The 17485-nt window shown below is 36.1% G+C and overlaps 1 protein-coding gene across 5 annotated transcripts in view; it reads left to right on the top strand.

Annotated features, from left to right (window-relative positions):
- EIF5B (eukaryotic translation initiation factor 5B) overlaps positions 1-17485 on the top strand; it is a 67947-nt gene that overhangs the window by 9776 nt on the left and 40686 nt on the right. For 3 of the 5 annotated variants that reach the window (XM_067007090.1, XM_067007089.1, XM_067007088.1), the window contains 6 exons: positions 5648-5682; positions 12360-12485; positions 12585-12669; positions 13317-13989; positions 15092-15309; positions 15718-15868. In XM_067007090.1, coding sequence (XP_066863191.1) covers positions 5648-5682; positions 12360-12485; positions 12585-12669; positions 13317-13989; positions 15092-15309; positions 15718-15868 — 1288 coding nt within the window. The remainder of the gene's footprint in view (positions 1-5647; positions 5683-12359; positions 12486-12584; positions 12670-13316; positions 13990-15091; positions 15310-15717; positions 15869-17485) is intronic. The other 2 variants (XM_067007092.1, XM_067007091.1) reach the window with 1 other exon arrangement.

The following is a 17485-nucleotide window of genomic DNA, read 5'->3' as shown; positions in this document are numbered from 1 at the left end:
ATTGGCATTTCCCTGGTTACTAATGATGTTGAACATCTTTTTATGTACTCATTGGTCATTTGTATATCTTTGGACAAATGTCTGTGCAAGTCCTTTACTCATTTTTAAATTAGCTTGTTGCGCTTGAGTTTTAAGAATTCTTTATATATTCAGGATACTTGATCCTTATAAGGTACATGATTTGTAAATATTTCCTCCCATTATGTGGGTTGTCTTTTCACTGTCTTGACATAGAATCATTTTTACAAAAGTTTTTTTTTTTTTTTTTTGGTACGCGGGCCTCTCACTGTTGTGTCCTCTCCCGTTGCGGAGCGCAGGCTCAGCGGCCGTGGCTCACGGGCCCAGCCGCTCCGCGGCATGTGGGATCTTCCCGGACCGGGGCATGAACCCGTGTCCCCTGCATCGGCAGGTGGACTCTCAACCACTGCGCCACCAGGGAAGCCCTACAAAAGTTTTAAAATTTTGATGCAATCCAGCTTACCTAATTTTTGTTATTGTTGCTTGTGCTTTGGGTATTGTATCTAAAAATGTACTGTTAAGTCATGCCAGGCTGTGAAGATTCACCTATGTTTTCTTCTTAACAGTTTTATTGTTTTAGCTCTAACATTTAGGTTATAACCCATTTTGAGTTAATTTTTGTATATAGTGTGGGGTAGGGGTCCAAAACTTCATTCTTTTACGTGTGGAGATATAGTCCCAGCACCATTTGTTAAAGAGACTGTTTCTTCCCCTATTGATTCGTTTTGGCACCACTGTCAAATCAATTGGCCATGGATGAATGGATTTATTTCTGGCCAGTTTTATTCTTTTGATGTTTATGTTTATCCTTATACCAGTACCACATTGTTTTGGTTACTATAGTGTAAATTTTCTTAAATAAAAAAACGTATACAGAAGTAGAATAGCTTAATGAACACACCTGTCCATCACCCAGTTTCAGGTATTATGATTCACAGATAACCTTCTTCATCTGCATCCTGCCCACCCTCATCTTCCCTCTCCCCATTATATTGAAACAACCCCAGACATTTGTAAATATTTCAGGAGGTTACATAATCAGTTATAAGAAAGATTTACATTTTAAATATAAATTTTAAAGAGTGGTATGTTTCCATTCGTTTGGAAAATTCACATACAAAGTATCCTTGTCTGTGTTAGGTAAATAAAATGTAGTTGTACTTTTCTCTCAGTGGGATTTTTAAACTGGTCTTTGCATTTATTATTTCAGAAAATTCAATTTGGAAGTTTTACTACAATAAAAATATAGTAATTGTTATGGTGGTAGACAAGGTTTTTATTAAGCCTCAGTGATGAAACTGGTGAGCCTTTCTAATTGTATGAAAATTGTGGTTGCCATTCTATAATAGGGCTTTTTCTTTAATAGTGCTTGTTAAGAATGTGTTACATTCCCTGCTGGTTGCTAGTTGTAAAAGGTAGGGAGGTGGGGACTTCCCTGGTGGCGCAGTTGTTGGGAATCTGCCTGCCAGTGTAGGGGACACAGGTTCAAGCCCTGGTCTGGGAAGATCCCACATGCTATGGAGCAACTGGGCCCATGTGCCACAACTACTGAGGCCTGTGCACCTAGAGCTTGTGCTCCACAGTGGGAGAGGCCACTGCAATAAGAATCCCACTCACTGCAGTGAGGAGTAGCGCCCCCCCCCCACTCACCGTAACTAGAGAAAGCCCGTGTGCAGCAACGAAGGCCCAGTGCAGCCAAAAATAAATGAATAAATAAATTTATTTTTTAAAAAGGGAGGTGAATTGAGCACACAAAAAGGAGTTTTCTGTTCTCAAAGGAGCTTACATTTTATTATAGCAAATAGGCATATGCACAGATAATACAGTGAGGAGATGAAGGGAGAACGTGAAGTTTAGGTTAAGTATGGGAGTGCTACCCTTGAGATTTCAAATTTGCCTCCTAAAGTTATTACATATGTCTTCCAGATCCCTTTCTAATTAAATCTGCCATCAGGAGAGCAAGCCAGATTGGAAGGAATGGGAGTGTGCTGTATGTTTCTGTATCTTGAGTAGCAAGGGTTGATGATAAAGAATCTCCAAGATCTTCAGTTGCTTAGCTATTGCCTGCACACAGGTGCAGCCAGACCATTCTAATGATGGTGTTGTTCAGCAAGTGAGAAGTATCCTCTCCTGAGAGTAGTTATCGGCATCAAAATTTTATTAATATTTGTTTGGTTATGCCAGGTGTTACAAAAGGAAATTAGATGGGAAGAATCCTTTAACAGTGATTAAGGACCAGAGTAAAAGTAATTACTGAATACAAAGATTATGAGTTCACTATCTGTGAGTGCCAAAAGTGCTCAATTTAATCAATTAATTTAGAATATAACTTCTGTCCTTAAGGTGTTAATTGAGAATGTTGACTTAAATTATCAATATTGCTTATATATATATCTTCAGGCACAAAACTAAGTATAAACTTACTTCTTATGCAGTTATGAGACCCTAAATACACTTATATCAAACAGTAACAAATATAAAAATTTTTGAAGTTCAAATTTGCAGCATTGATGTGAATGATAGTGTTTTGTTGATTGTAAGCCAGTGCTTCTCATACTTTAATGTGCATGTGATTCACCTGTGGGTCTTGTTGAAATGGGGATTTTGATGTAAGTCTTGGGTGAGACCTAAGAGTTTGCATTTCTAACAAGGTGATACTAATGCTGCTTATCTTGGAATTATTCTTTTGAGTAGCAGGATCTAAATCACCATTTTATTGTGAAAGTATTGCCTCCTATAATGGACTTCTTTTGAGTTCAGCATGCATATACTAGTAAGAACTCAATTTTTCTAATCTTTTTCAGTATGAACTAATGATTTTCACCTTTGTTTTATAGCACCTTCTCTTGGCTAAAATGTTTAATTTACATATTAAGTCTGCTTCTGATCTTTTTCATCAATGTGAAACAACTTAGTGGAGGTTTGTAAACAAAAGCTTTGGTTGATATTCTATGACAGTGAATTGTGATAAAGTGTCTATCCATATGATTCATGGAATGTTCATCTTAAATCTTTATTATCATAGTAAAATTAAAACAAATTAAAGAGATAAAAGTTACTGGGGAGAATTTTCAGTCTTCTGAAATTACCCACAACCCTGCGTTTCCCCCTCCTAACCCATCTCACCTGGCCACTTTGAGGGTACTCGCTCCGGTTTGAAAAAGCTGCCCTAAATTGATTCTATAGTTAAACACATTGGAATCCATAAACGTGTGTGAACTTAGGTTATGTATATTTGGAGGTCCACAAGATGATGCTTATACTTGCTTTTGTATTTTTACTGCTTCAACTATGAGGTATTTAGAAAGTGGAGAATTAGGCTGAATTTTGTGGAAGGTAATAAGATACATTCTGTTTGCTTGCATTGTACAATGCAGTATGGTTTCACATCCCTTTTAAAGACGTCAAGACACAGTTCATAAGGAAATTTTAAGCTCAGAGGGCTTTTTTTTTTTTAAACATGATTGGGTACCTCTGAATTTATTAATGGGTTGTGGTGCTTAAGATCGAACTCCAGGGAGTGGGGAGTGAGAACTGTTGGGTTCTGTGGTTGTGTAAATGGTGAGAGCTAGTGAGGAGCAATGACTGCTGGGCTTTTCCCTCTTTTGTCTTGTTTTTCCTGTTTGTATATGTAACTGTTATCAAGGAGTGCTGGGTAAGAAGAGATGGAGGTTGGAGGGAAAGAGATGCCAAAAGGCATACTATGGAGAAGGCAGGACTAGATTTCCCTGTTTGCTTTATTGCTACTGGCACTGCTGGGATAGAGTTAGGAGTAAAGAATGTGATTCCTCCTTGTGTTTTTCCTCTTGTTTGCTCTTATTGAGCCTGATTCAGGTGAGGAGCAGAAACCAAAGTAAAGTGAAAGGGGTTAGATATCACCATTTCCTCCCTCAGTACTTAGAGATTACAAACAATTTTTTTGTGTTTTTTTGGGGGGTCAAGTTGGGGGTGGGGAGAGGAGAAGGACTGGTGTTGTTTCTACTTCTGTAGGCCCTGGTATCCATTAGGAACAGAAAGAAATATGTGAATGCTTCAGTTATTATTGTATCATAACAGGTCATCCCAAACTTAGTTGTTTAAAACAACAAAAATCATCGTCTCTCTTGGTTCTGAGGGTTGCTTGAGCTCAGATTGGTCTTGCTTGGAGGTCTCCATGTGGTGCAGGTAAATGATGACTGTGATGGAGTCATCTTAAAGGCTACCTCACTTGCACATCACTCACTTCTGGTGGTTGATAGTCGCTGTTGGTTGGCACGTCAGCTGGAACACCTATCCTTGGCCTCTCTATGTGGCCTGGACATCCTCATTAGCTTGGCAGTGAATGTCTTAAGAGCCTGGAAGTAGAAGGCCTGGGCTTAGAAACTGTAACATCATTTCTGCCATATTCTGTTGAGTAAACAGTCACACAGTCTCATATTAAAGGGGAGGGGCATAGACCCCCCACCTCTCAGTGTCAGAGAAATTTTGAGCCAGGATGTAAGACCTCCTCAGATGGTAAAAATAAAGAGACATTGGAGAAAGGGGATGGTAGGAGAGAATCCTAGGAAGCTTGGAGATTTTGTGGAATAATTTGGGAAAGGGTTGGATTTCCTATGTTCTTGTAGAACTTAAATCAGACAACTTTTTAGTGGAAAATGTCTGTCATTAATAAATGAAATTTGCCAAGTTCAGAATTGAGAGGAGATTTGCAAACAAGTTAATTTTTCTTTTACTTCTTTACAGTGAACTTTTTTTGTTATATTATGTGTATTTAAAAGGCTTTAGTGTATTGATCTCGAAGTGTCTCATTTTTTATTTTTATATATGATTTTTATTTGATTATTCCAAAAAGCCAAGCACCAAAGTTGATCACATGCCTTTTACATACAATTAATAAAGAAATACCATGTTTTTAAAAGATTCCTTCACAGTAATGTCATTTTAGTTACATATTACATTGTGTTAATAGAAATTAAGGTAGTATAAAAATATATGTTGATTCTTATTTTCATAACTTATAAAAATGGGTAAAATGACTTATATTAGTTATATGTAATTTTAACCTTAACTGTTTTCAGTAAACTGATAAATCCATTCTGTAACTTCTCATCCATTTTTATAGTATCCCTAGAAATTTAAATTCTCTTCTTTGAGTTGTAATTGACATAAAATACACAAAGTTAAAGTGTGGAGTTAATAAGCTTTGATAAATTATACAGTTGTGCTTCTTTCACCACAATCATGATACTGAATATTTCCATTAACCCAAAAAGTTCCCTCATGCCCTTTGTAGGCAGTCCTTTCTGGTCAGAAATCACTGTAGCTTTTGTGTTTTGTGGGGGTCACTGTAGTTTTCACTTCTCTAAAAATTTGTATAACTAGAATCATAGAGAATGTAGCCTTTATTGGCTGGCTGGGTTTCACGTAAAATAATCTCTTTTGAGATTCGTCCATGTTGGTGTGTGTAACATTCTTTACGTTTATCATTGAGTAGTATCCTTTTGTGTGGGTAGATGGCAATTTGTTTATGAATTATCTGGTAGTTGAATATTTAGGTTTCTTTTCCCCAGCTTCTTGTAATTATAAATAAAGCTGCTGTGAACATTTGAGTACAAGTCTTTGTGTGGACATATGTTTTCATTTCTCTTAGGTAAATACCTGGGAGTGGGATTGCTGGGTCATATGGTAAGTGTGTATGTTTAACTTGAAGAAACTGCCAAACTGTCTCTTCCAAAGTGGCTGTGCCAGTTTTGCATTCCCTCTAGAGGTGTGTTCCAGTTGCTCCACATCCTCTCTCAACACTTAATATTATCAGCCCTCATTTTAGTCATTCTGGTGGCTGTGTAGTGGCATCTCATTGTGATTTTGTTTACATTTCCTTATTAGTTAGTGATACTGACTATCTTGTCATGTGTTTATTTCCCATCATTGTATCTCATTTGGTTAAGTGTTGAAATCATTTGCCCATTTAAAAATTGTGTTCTTTAATGTTGGGTCATAGGAATTTTTTAATATATTATAGACAAATCTTTCATCAGATATATGTATTGCAAAATTTTTTTTCTCAGTATGAGGTTTGCCTTCTTTAAACAGTTTTGTTAATTAAACTTTTAAGATTATTATAGATTCACATGCAGTTTTAAGAATTAATGCAGAGGGATTCCTGTGACGTATATTTGGTTTCCTCTAATGATAACATCTTGTAAAACTGTACAGTATCACAACTTGGATATTGACACTGATACAATTCACTGATCATATTCAGATTTTCCCAGTTTCACTTGCACTAGCACATATGTATGTTTGTGTTTAGTGTTATACAGTATTATCACATGTGCAGATTTCTATATTCACTACCACAGTCAAAATACAGACCATCATTGCAAGGATCTCTCATGTTGTTCATTTGTAACCATAATCATCTCCTTTCTGTGCACCTCCCCTCACTAAAGCCTAGTAACCATGAATCATTTCTATACTTATATGAATTTTTGAAAATAAAAAATTTTATAAGTGGAATCATGTGTGTATATAACCTCTGGAAATTGGCTTCTTTCCAGTCGGTCTGATTTTCTTGCGATCCATCCAAGTTGTTGCATGTATCAATAGTTCATTCCATTTTATTTCTGAATAGTATTCCATGGAATGGGGATGAACCACAGTTTATTAAACCACCCATTGTGAAGGACATGTGGGTTGTTTCCAGTTTTTGGCTGTTGCAAATGAAGCTGCTACAGGCATTTGTCTACAAGTTTCTGCATGAGATAAATTTTTTGTTACCCTGGGATAAATGTGCATGAGTGCAATTGCTGGGTCATAGGGTAAGTACATTTTTAGTTTTCCAGGAAAATGATAGACTGTTTTCCAGAGTGGCTGTACCAGCTTACATTTTCACTAGCAATGTGTGCATGATCCAGGTCCTCTTCATCCGCAACAAACACTGGTTATTATCACTGTTGTTTGGGGAGAGGACATTCTGATGGTGTAGTGATATCCCATTGTGATTTTAATTTGCATTTCCCAAATGGCTATTGATGTGGAACATCCTTTATTTGCCATCTGTAAATACTCTTTAGTGAAATGTCTTTTCATGCCTTTTGTCCATTTTCTAATTGGATTGTTGGGTTTTTACTGATGTGTTTTGAGAGTTTTTTACATAGTCTAGATACTAGGGTTTTTTTTCAGATATGTAGTTTGCAGATATTTTCTTCCACTTTGTGGTTTGTTTTTTTTAATTCCCTTCATATGGTCTTTTGCACAGCAAATATTTTAAATTTTGTTGAAGTCTAGTGTTTTTTTGAGGGGTGGGTTGTACTTTTAATTTCAAATCATAACTCCTTGCTTAGTGCAAAGAAATAATAAGTGGGTTCAACAAGGTTTCAGTATACCAGATAAACATAAAAAAATTCAGTCACATTTTTGTATATTAGAAATGAGTATGTAGAAACAGAAATTAAAAATACCACTTCAGATTACTTTAAAAATTAAATACAAATTTTGTGAAAGTCATAAAACACTGATGAAAGAAATCAAAGAAGATCTAAATAAATGGAGAAATACGGTGTTCATGGATTGGAAAACTCAACATAATAAAGATGTTGGTTTTCTTTAAATTCACATACAGTTAATGCAGTTGCTATTACAATTACAGCAAGACGGACTTCCCTGGTTGCACAGCGGTTAAGAATCTGCCTGCCAATGCAGGGGACATGGGTTCAAGCCCTGGTCCAGGAAGTTCCCACATGCCGCGGAGCAGCTAAGCCTGTGTGCCACAGCTGCTGAGCCCGTGCTCCGCAACTACTGAAGCCCACGCACCTAGAGCCCGTGTTCTGCAACAAGAGAAGCCACGGCAATGAGAAGCCCATGGATCACAACGAAGAGTAGCCCCCACTCACCGCAACTAGAGAAAGCCTGTGCACAGCAACAAAGACCCAATGCAGCCAAAAATTAAAAAAAAAATAATAAAATTTTTAAAAAGTTACAGCAAGATTCTTTTTGTAAATTCACACAAGAATATTCTAAAATTTATTTGAAAAGTTTGAAGGAGTTAATAATAAAACAATTCTTATAATGAAGAATAAAAGGAATCACTCTGATTTCAAGACTTTGTATAGCTACCTTAATCATGACAGTTTATTAGTGTCAGAGGGAAAGACATAAATCAATAGAGCAGAATAGAGGACTTAGAAATAGCCCCATACAAGTATAGCCAAGTGGATTTTGACAAAGGTGCAAAAGCAATTTTTATATATATAGGATGGATAGTTGAAATGTTGCTGGAGCAGTTGGATAACCATAGGCAAAAGATCAAAATAAAATATTAAAATACCCAACTTTTGGAATATAACATAGTTAAAAATCTTCAGGACCTATGAGTTGGTGCAAAGTTGTTTTTCACGACACCAAAAGCATAAAGAAAAAAACTTGATAAATGGTACCTCATGAAAATTCAAAATTTTTGCTCTGGTTAAAAAACCCTGTTAAGTGGATGAAAAGACAAGCTACAAATTGGAAGAAAGTATACATAAACCACATATCTGACTGATGACTCATATAAAGGGCATATAAAGAGTTCTCAAAACTCAACATTAAAAGAAAATCAATCCAATTAGAAAAGGGTAAAAGATATGAAGACACATTTCACGGAATGTATATGAATGGCAAAGTACACGAAAAAATGTTTAACTTCACTAGCCTTTAAGGAAATGAAAAGGAAGACCTTGATATCACCACACATCTATTAGAACAGCTTAAAGGAAAAGTAGCCATAATGCTAAATACCAGCTGGATGTGGAAAAATACTAAATACTAGATATGGAAAAAATACACATCTCCATTCATTGCTGGTGTGAATATTAAATGGTGAAGCCACTTTAGAAAGTAGTTTGGCTGTTTCTTTAAAAAACTACATATGCAATATTTTTAATAGCTTCATTTAAAAAAAATTAATTTTTATTTTTGGCTGCATTGGGTCTTTGTTGCTGTGCACAGGCTTTCTCTAGTTGTGGCAAGCAGGGGCTACTCTTTGTTGCGGTGCATCGGCTTCCCACTGCAGTGACTTCTCTTGCTGCGGAGCACGGGCTCTAGGCGTGCGGGCTTCAGTAGTTGTGATGTGCGGGCTCTAGAGTGCAGGCTCAGTAGTTGTGGCGCACGGGCTTAGTTGCTCCGTGGCATGTGGGATCTTCTCGGACCAGGGATCAAACCCATGTCCCCTGCATTGGCAGGCAGATTTTTAACCACTGCACCACCAGGGAAGTCCCAATAGCTTCATTTTTTAAAGGCCATTAAGTTATAACATTTTTTCTGTCCTGATGATGGAGGAATGTGGCCTATGAAGACTCTGAATTGAATACCATAGAAAATTGCCTTTTATTTCTGGAAGTCTGCAGTAAGTTTAGAATAAAGGATTGGGGCTGGAAGGGCAAATACTAATAAGAATACTGTAGCTTTGATAAAGGAAAAATGATCTGCAGAAAGATGTACCTACATAAAAATACTCTTACACATTCCTTAAAGGTTTCAAAGCTTTCATTATCAGCATGACTGGATTGTAGATTTGACTCTTGGTTTACTGAAATCTTTAAGCTGTAGTATGTAATGGGTAGGTAGAAAAGTAGGGCTGAAATGTAGGTAGAGTATAGTTTAAAGTCTCAAGTTAAATAACTGATGTTATGTGTCACTTCCATGTCCTTTTGTAATATGGTTGACATTTTAGGACATTCTCTTGAATGGGTAGGAAGTTCAGTACACATTGAAAGAACACTTTAGAAACCATGGTAGGTAAGACTGTTAAGCATGTTGTTATATCATTGATGTATTTTGTAGCTGTGTCAGATAATTTTCAGAAACGATTACTGTATTTCCCATTTTCTAGGAAGTCAGTACAATTTTGGTGTCAGATTTGGGCTTGAGTTCCTGGTATGTAACTTTCTAGCCGGATGCCTTTTATAAAGTATCATCATCTCTAAGCTTAACTTAATAGAGTTATTATGAGGATTAAATGACATATAGTATGCCTAGTAATTGGTCAGCACAATGCTTGATAAACAGTAAGCAGTCAGAAACTGTTAATTTCTATTACTAGCCAGAAGAGCTTTTCAAACGCAGCAGCATACAGATGCAGTCCAATGTTTTGTTATTCTGGAGATGTTTGTTAATGAATACTGTGGCAGTATAGCAAATCACAAACTATTTTGATGAGATGAATATAGTCAGATGAGGGCTGGCAAGTTTTTGGAGGTGAGATGCCAAGCATCGATCATTAACCACCTTCCCTTGTCACCCTATCTCAGAAGCTGCTGTAGTGTGGAATATTGGCAGAGCTGCCTTTGGAGATGGTACTGGTTGATCTCATGCTGCTGGGCCAGATGGTTGATGCTGGGCCAGACTTAGGTTTCTGTTACCTGATGAGACCTGAGAATTATCCTTGATTCTTCCCTCCCCCTTTCTATATACAACCGGTTTGGTCATTTGTGTTGCTGATTGATCTCCTTAGTATTTATCTGACTCCTATATCTTCATCTTGCCTGCCACTGCTGCAAATCAGATGTGTGTTTGTCATCCCAATTAGCTAGAAAAGCTTCCTACCTTTTCCTGCTTCCTAACTAGTTGGGATTCTGCCCTATCATTTATACCAGAGGTAGCTTTCTAAGATGCAAATTTGATCATGCCAGCAGGGTTACTATCTTTGACTTCAGAATCAGAACTTCTTGGGTTCAAATCCCATCTCTGCCTTGTGTGATCCTGGACAAGTTCTCTGTGCCTCAGTTTCTTCATTTATAAAAAAAGAAAAACAATTCAAATCTGACCTGGAAAGATTGCTAAAAATACACTGCCTAGCTCTCACCCCCAGTTTCTGGTTCCCTAGATCTTGAGTGGGCTCAAGAAATCAATAACCTACAAAAAGCTCAGTTGATTCAGATACCTTTTTATGAGTCCTCCTGAGGCACCATGCATGTTATTACCTTTAGGTTTTTGTGCTCCTTGTGTCTGATATATGCACCCTCTTTGCCTGGTTAACTCCTTTTTCTCCTTCAGTAACTTGGGTCTAGGTTTCTCCTCTGCGAGGAAGTGTCTGACTTTCTCATTCTGGATTTGGTGCTTTGGGAAGTCACCACCAGTACAGTGGTTCAGTGTTCTCTGATCCCCCTCAAATACACTGTCTAAAATATTAGACAAAAGGGAACACATTTCAATTCTGGTCACCTATAAAAAGCATTAAATTCTTTTAATTCATGGCATTTAGCATTTTGCAATTCCTGGTTTTTTACTCGTTTGCTCTCGCGCGCTCTCTCTCTCTCTCTCTCTCTCTCTCTCTCTCTCTCTCTCTCTCTCTCTCTCTTCTGTGAAGCTTCTTGAAGATAAATTCTGTGTCCTCAGTGTCTTGTTACATAATCTTTATATTTATCATATTAGGAATTATCTTTATTGAAGCGAAGCATCTTCACAGCAGGGCATCCACCAGTGGAGGCCATGTTGGGTGAGGTCTTCATTTTCTGATTGTATCATTTATTTGAATTCATATACCTTTTCTACTTGTACATCTCAGACTGACCTCCTTTGTTTTCTGTAGGTTTTAACTGGAACTTAGTTTTGTTTATTACTCCAAGTAATATTGGTAGATGGAGGACATTGTGGGATGGAACCAGAAACGAAACCAGGAATGTAAGATTGTGCGCAGGTTTGGTTCTGGATTTTGGGGTGTTTTATTTACTGAATCATTCCTAATTTATTTAGATTTGGATGTGTGGTGATGTTTTGCTGAAAGCATTCAAACTTTGTGCATCTTGTTTTCCCTTTGGTAAAATGAGATGATAGACTAGATGAAAGTTCCTTTCACCTCTAAAATTTTTGCTATTCCAAGTAAAAATGCAAAGGTTTCCAAAGATTTAGGTGTTATTGATAATCAAATAATAAGAATCTTTTTCTCTTTTAACTTCTCTTCATTTTATAAATAATTCCATTCAGACACTCAACAAAAAAAACTTTGGTATCAACAAAAGTGAATTTCCTTTTCTTTTCCTTTCTTTTTTTTTTTTTTTTTTTTCTTTTTCTTTTTTTAGGGTTACTTGAATACAAGCATGAATTTCCTTTTCTTGATTACCTACATTTTCTTCCTGGAGCTGTTCATTATAACTCTTTTTGGGTTTGAGTGTAACTCATACTTTATTGAAGCAGATAATGGAGAGGCTTATGAGTAGTTATAACTCAAGTGTTGTCCTGAAAGAACTTGCCAAGTGATTTTTCTCAGTGGGCTGCTAATGCATGAAAAAGGCTAAAGTGAAAAAAAAAAATTCTCTGTAAGTGAATGTGACAGATTATTTTGCTCTGGAGTAACATTTAGGTCTTTGTTTTCATTTAAGTGCCAAGGATGACATTGATCTCGATGCCTTGGCTGCAGAAATAGAAGGAGCTGGTGCTGCCAAGGAACAGGAACCTCAAAAGGCAAAGGGGAAAAAGAAAAAGGAGAAAAAAAAGCAAGATTTTGAGTAAGTATATTTTAAATATATTTGATTTTTATTAGCTTTGGTACTAGATTTACTTATTAAACCAATTCAGTACCTCAATATATTTTAATCCATTTCTAGTGAAGATGATATCCTGAAAGAACTGGAAGAATTGTCTTGGGAAGCTCAAGGCATCAAAGCTGACAGAGAAACTGCTACAGCGAAGGTGAAATACAGATTGTTGTTACCTGTTTATGCTTCTTCCTAGCTCCAGTTTTAGGGACTGCTTTTGGAAACTTTTGAGCTACATATATATGTTAGTTAAAAGTTTCCATAAAATTTGATGCCAAAGGGGAAAAACAGTTTTTAGGGAATCAATAATGCATTTTAAAACCTTTCACAGGTATAAAGATGCTTTATTTGGGAATCTTAAGGTATTTTGTGATATGTTGTCTAATATAACATTTCCCAACTCTACCTGCAGTTTTCTATATTATTGATACTTCCTTTCCATCCTTTGAAATTGGATAAGCGTCAGAGTAATGAGAGACGGATGGATATTTTTTCTTTCAATTTTCCCCTTAGGCTTTTTATGCCATTTGAAGAAGGTAGTAAATGTGGACTGGTAATTAGTGTTTGCTTCAGACCACCTGGATTCTGAAATTTACAGTGAATATGAGATGTGCCTGAGGCCTAGGCTAGCTTCTGGTACTTGCTTGAGTTTTATATTCTTGTAAAAACGACCTTATTTTAAAATTATTTCGATAATTTTTCCATGTGTACTTAATGAAGTACATGTCTTTGAGGAGTTTCAGCTATTAAAAAAAATAAAGTATAACTCTGTTAATATTTCTAACAGTGGAAATTTTTTAGCCAACAGAAAATAATGAAGATGAATCCACCTCAAAACAAGATAAAAAAAAGAAAGGACAGAAAGGCAAAAAACAAAGTTTTGAAGATAATGATAGTGACGAATTGGAAGATAAAGATTCAAAATCAAAAAAGACCGCAAAACCCAAAGTGGAAATGTACTCTGGGAGTGATGATGATGATGATTTTAAACTCTCCAAAAAAGCTAAAGGGAAACCTCAGAAATCAAATAAGAAGCGGGATGGGTCAGAAGAGGATGAGGATAACAGTAAAAGAATTAAAGATTGTATGAGAGTACATTCTTCTGGTGAAAGTGGTGATGAATCAGATGAATTTTTGCAGTCCAGGAAAGGACAGAAAAAAAATCAGAAAAATAAGCCAGGTCCTAATGTAGAGAGTGGGAATGAAGATGACGACTCCTCCTTCAAAATTAAGACAATGGCTCAAAAGAAGGCAGAAAAGAAAGAGCGTGAGAGAAAAAAGCGGGATGAAGAAAAGGCAAAACTGCGGAAGCTGAAAGAAAAAGAAGAGGTAGAATCTGGTAAAAAGGATCAGAGTAAACCAAAAGAATCTCAAAGGAAATCTGAAGAGGAAGCTGTAAAATCCAAAGTGATTCTTGATTCTGGAGCACCTCCTGCCTCTGAAGAGAAAGGAGAGGCTCCCATAGCTGCAGAAGGTTGGTAATAATATTGAGGAAAGGGCAAAAGGCTTGAATTCATAATCAGCCCAAGTTTTGATCATTATGCCCCAAAGTCATTTTGTTTGTCCTTGGTTATAAAGGTACTAAATTGTAAGGAACTTAAAAAAAATTAGGTCTAAGTACTCTTTTAATTGATTTTCATTGTTAAACATTTATGTATGTAGTATAAAATATCTTTCAAATGATTTGTGCACGAACTAGGATTTTTACAGAATTTTACTGTGGAAAACAATTTTTTGCTGCTGATGAAGACTGGAAGTTGCCTAATGAAAAATTTACTCTTCCTTCTGATACCTCAGTGTGAGATAATATCTGAATTCTTTCCTGTTTTTAAAAACCTAATTCGGTCTATGAAACGGAAAAGTAACATGCTGAAATTAGTTAACATCTTTTAAGCAATACTGAGGCACGTTTTTATACCAGAACCAATTAGCAAAAAAGAAGCTTTCTAGTTAAATTTCCCCCTTATTCAGAATGAAAACAAAGATCAAATGACTTACATAATTTTTCTTTAGACTAGAAAACTTTTAATGGGAAAATTGACATAGCTTTTTAACCACTCAAATTTTTACTGTCTGGACATGTTTGAGGAGAACCATCAAGAAAGTAGCTTTATAATCTTTAATTCTTTAACATAATGCTATAGAGTTCTTGGAATATATTTATATTTTTGTATTTTATTCTTCTGATGTCTATCCCCTAAGGTAGGCATCATTCTTATCATCCCCATCGTACAGAAGCAAAACTAGCTACAGAATTTAGGAATTCAGACACCATGGATTAAGAAGATACATTAGGTACCGTATATCTTCTCCCTGATGACAGGATCCTCCTGTCTTCTTGAATCCCTCAGGATAACTCAGTAGCACCAGCATATTAGGTTTCTAAGGAGGCCAGCTGGGTTGTTCGGAGCTCTTCTGGTTACTCAAGTGCTCAGGAGGCCTTCATACCCAAGGCCCTTAGCCTGCTGCTGGCATCAGCCCTGGCCTATTATGGTTCCTGCATTCTGGGGTTTGCTTACCATTGCCACAGGAAACAACTTTTAAAAATATTCTTTGCCTCTCTTCTTTTTTGGTAGATGACAATGAAGGAGACAAAAAGAAAAAAGATAAGAAGAAAAAGAAAGGAGAAAAGGAAGAAAAAGAAAAAGAGAAGAAAAAAGGACCTAGCAAAGCCACAGTTAAGGCTATGCAGGAAGCTCTGGCTAAGCTTAAAGAAGAAGAGGAAAGACAGAAGAGAGAAGAGGAAGAACGGATAAAACGCCTTGAAGAATTGGAAGCCAAGCGTAAAGAAGAGGTATGTCATTGTGAAGTTGCTGACTTTGACTTGGTGTTTTACTTAAATCCGCTTCTCATAAAATATCTCTAGCTTTCTAATTCTAAAATTTTCTTAGTTGCATGGTAATTCAGTTACACTATTGTTCAGATATAAATAATAAGATGAAGAGGTAGAGAAAATCCTACCTTATTTCCTCAGGTACAGACAGGAGTTGCTTGTGCATCATTGCCAACACATAGTCGACTCTCATGTGATACTAATTAATACTCATTATGTACAACATTTAAAGTACTTTCATTTGGAAGCTCCTAACATAATACTTTGCATGTATCTCAAGAGCTTTGTTAGAAATTTGGGTTGTTTATATTTAAATTTTGTAATTCATTAAGCTAATACAATTTTTGTCTGATACATATTCTTTTATAGGAAAGATTGGAACAAGAAAAAAGAGAAAGGAAAAAGCAAAAAGAAAAGGAAAGAAAAGAACGCTTGAAAAAAGAAGGGAAACTTTTAACTAAATCCCAGAGAGAAGCCAGAGCCAGAGCCGAAGCTACCCTTAAACTTCTACAAGCTCAGGGTAGGTGGTGTTCTTAATTAACCGAATGCTCTAGAAACTTCTCTCATTCAGTTATATTTCTATAATGGTCAAAAGGAGAATTGAATTGAATCAGAAGGAGAATTCTATGAAAATGCTGTGAAAAAGTCCAATAATAATGTAAGGAATAGGTGAGATAATTTCATGTGATAAAAATTTGTGTGTAAATGATAGTATGTGTGTAAATGAAAATACAAAATAGTAAAATGAGTCCCCATGTAGACATCACTCAGTTTCAACAATTATCACCATTTACCATTGTTGTTTTGTCCCCCCTCCACCCACTTTTTTCCCCTGGAGTATTTTAAAGTGAATTCCAGATGCCATTATTATTTTACTCACATTTTACTTTACTATGTATCGCTAACAGATAAGGACATTTTACTTTTTAATATAAGTGTAGTATGTATTATTATATTAAACAAAGTTCCTTGATACCTTGATTTTGTCCATGTCTATTTTCTTCCACTTATCTCCAAAATGTCTTTTATAATTGATTTGTTCAAATCAGGATCCAGATTAGATTCATGTGTTGTATTTGATTGATAATGTCTGTCTCAGTGATACCAGTACCACCCCGATTTTTGTCATGGATTTATTTGTTGAAGATACTGGATTTTTTCCTAGAATTTCTCCTATTCTGGATTTGTCTATTTGCATTCTCTTGTTGTTGGCTAACGTATTTCTCTATACCTTGTAATTTTTTAGGCAGTTTGGCTACTTCTTAGTGGTGCTTTACCACCTAGTGCCTCACATGAGGAGGCACGTGATCTGCTTGCCTTCTGGTGATGTCAAGATTGATCAGTGAGTTTAGCTATTGGCAGCCTTGTCCATTAGAAAAGTTCTTCATTGACTTTTCATCTAATAATTTTAATTCCAATTGGTAATCATTGCCTATATCCAGTACTTCGTGAGGAATTGCAGAATTGTGATAGTCTGTCATTCTTTCTTCATTTATTAGCTAGAATCTTTCTCTAAAGAAAAGCTTTCCCTGAAATACAGTTCATGCCGGAAAACCAGGATATATGCTCAATTCTTTCCCTTTCTTTACTAAGTTGCAAAATAATAAATTGGTATCCCCTTAACCTCCAAAGGTGACCAGTGAACTTAATTTTGTTTTGGATGTATATCATTTTATCTTAATGGAGTTTTATTTAATTGATATGTTTTCATCTCCTAAAGTCATTTATGTTTTTGATACTCAAACTATACCATCTTTGGCTAGCAGGAAGTCATTCAGGTTGGTCCCTGTGACTTTTTCACTTGACTACAATATTCTTGGACCTCTTCCTTGCTTTCTAACACCATGAGATATCCCAGGTTCATCTTGCACATTGTCTCCTCTAGACCTTGAAATGAACTGTTTACCCAAGGAACCTTGGTTCCTTTTAGTTTAGAGACCATAATCTGAACATTTTATCAGTTATGTTTTTGACAGGTAAGGTGGTTTAAAATAGTGTCTTTGCTCCTTTGAGAAGAATATTTTCGGACCTCTCAATGTCCTGTCCCTACATTCCACAGATTTTTATATTATAGTAATTTTGGTGCTTATGCTATAATTAAAGTAAGAGCTACCACCTATTATGTTTTTAGTATATA

This window comes from Kogia breviceps, chromosome 11 (genome assembly GCF_026419965.1).
Source record: "Kogia breviceps isolate mKogBre1 chromosome 11, mKogBre1 haplotype 1, whole genome shotgun sequence".
Taxonomy (NCBI): Eukaryota; Metazoa; Chordata; class Mammalia; order Artiodactyla; family Physeteridae; genus Kogia; species Kogia breviceps.
This window is presented reverse-complemented; position numbering and strand designations above follow the sequence as displayed.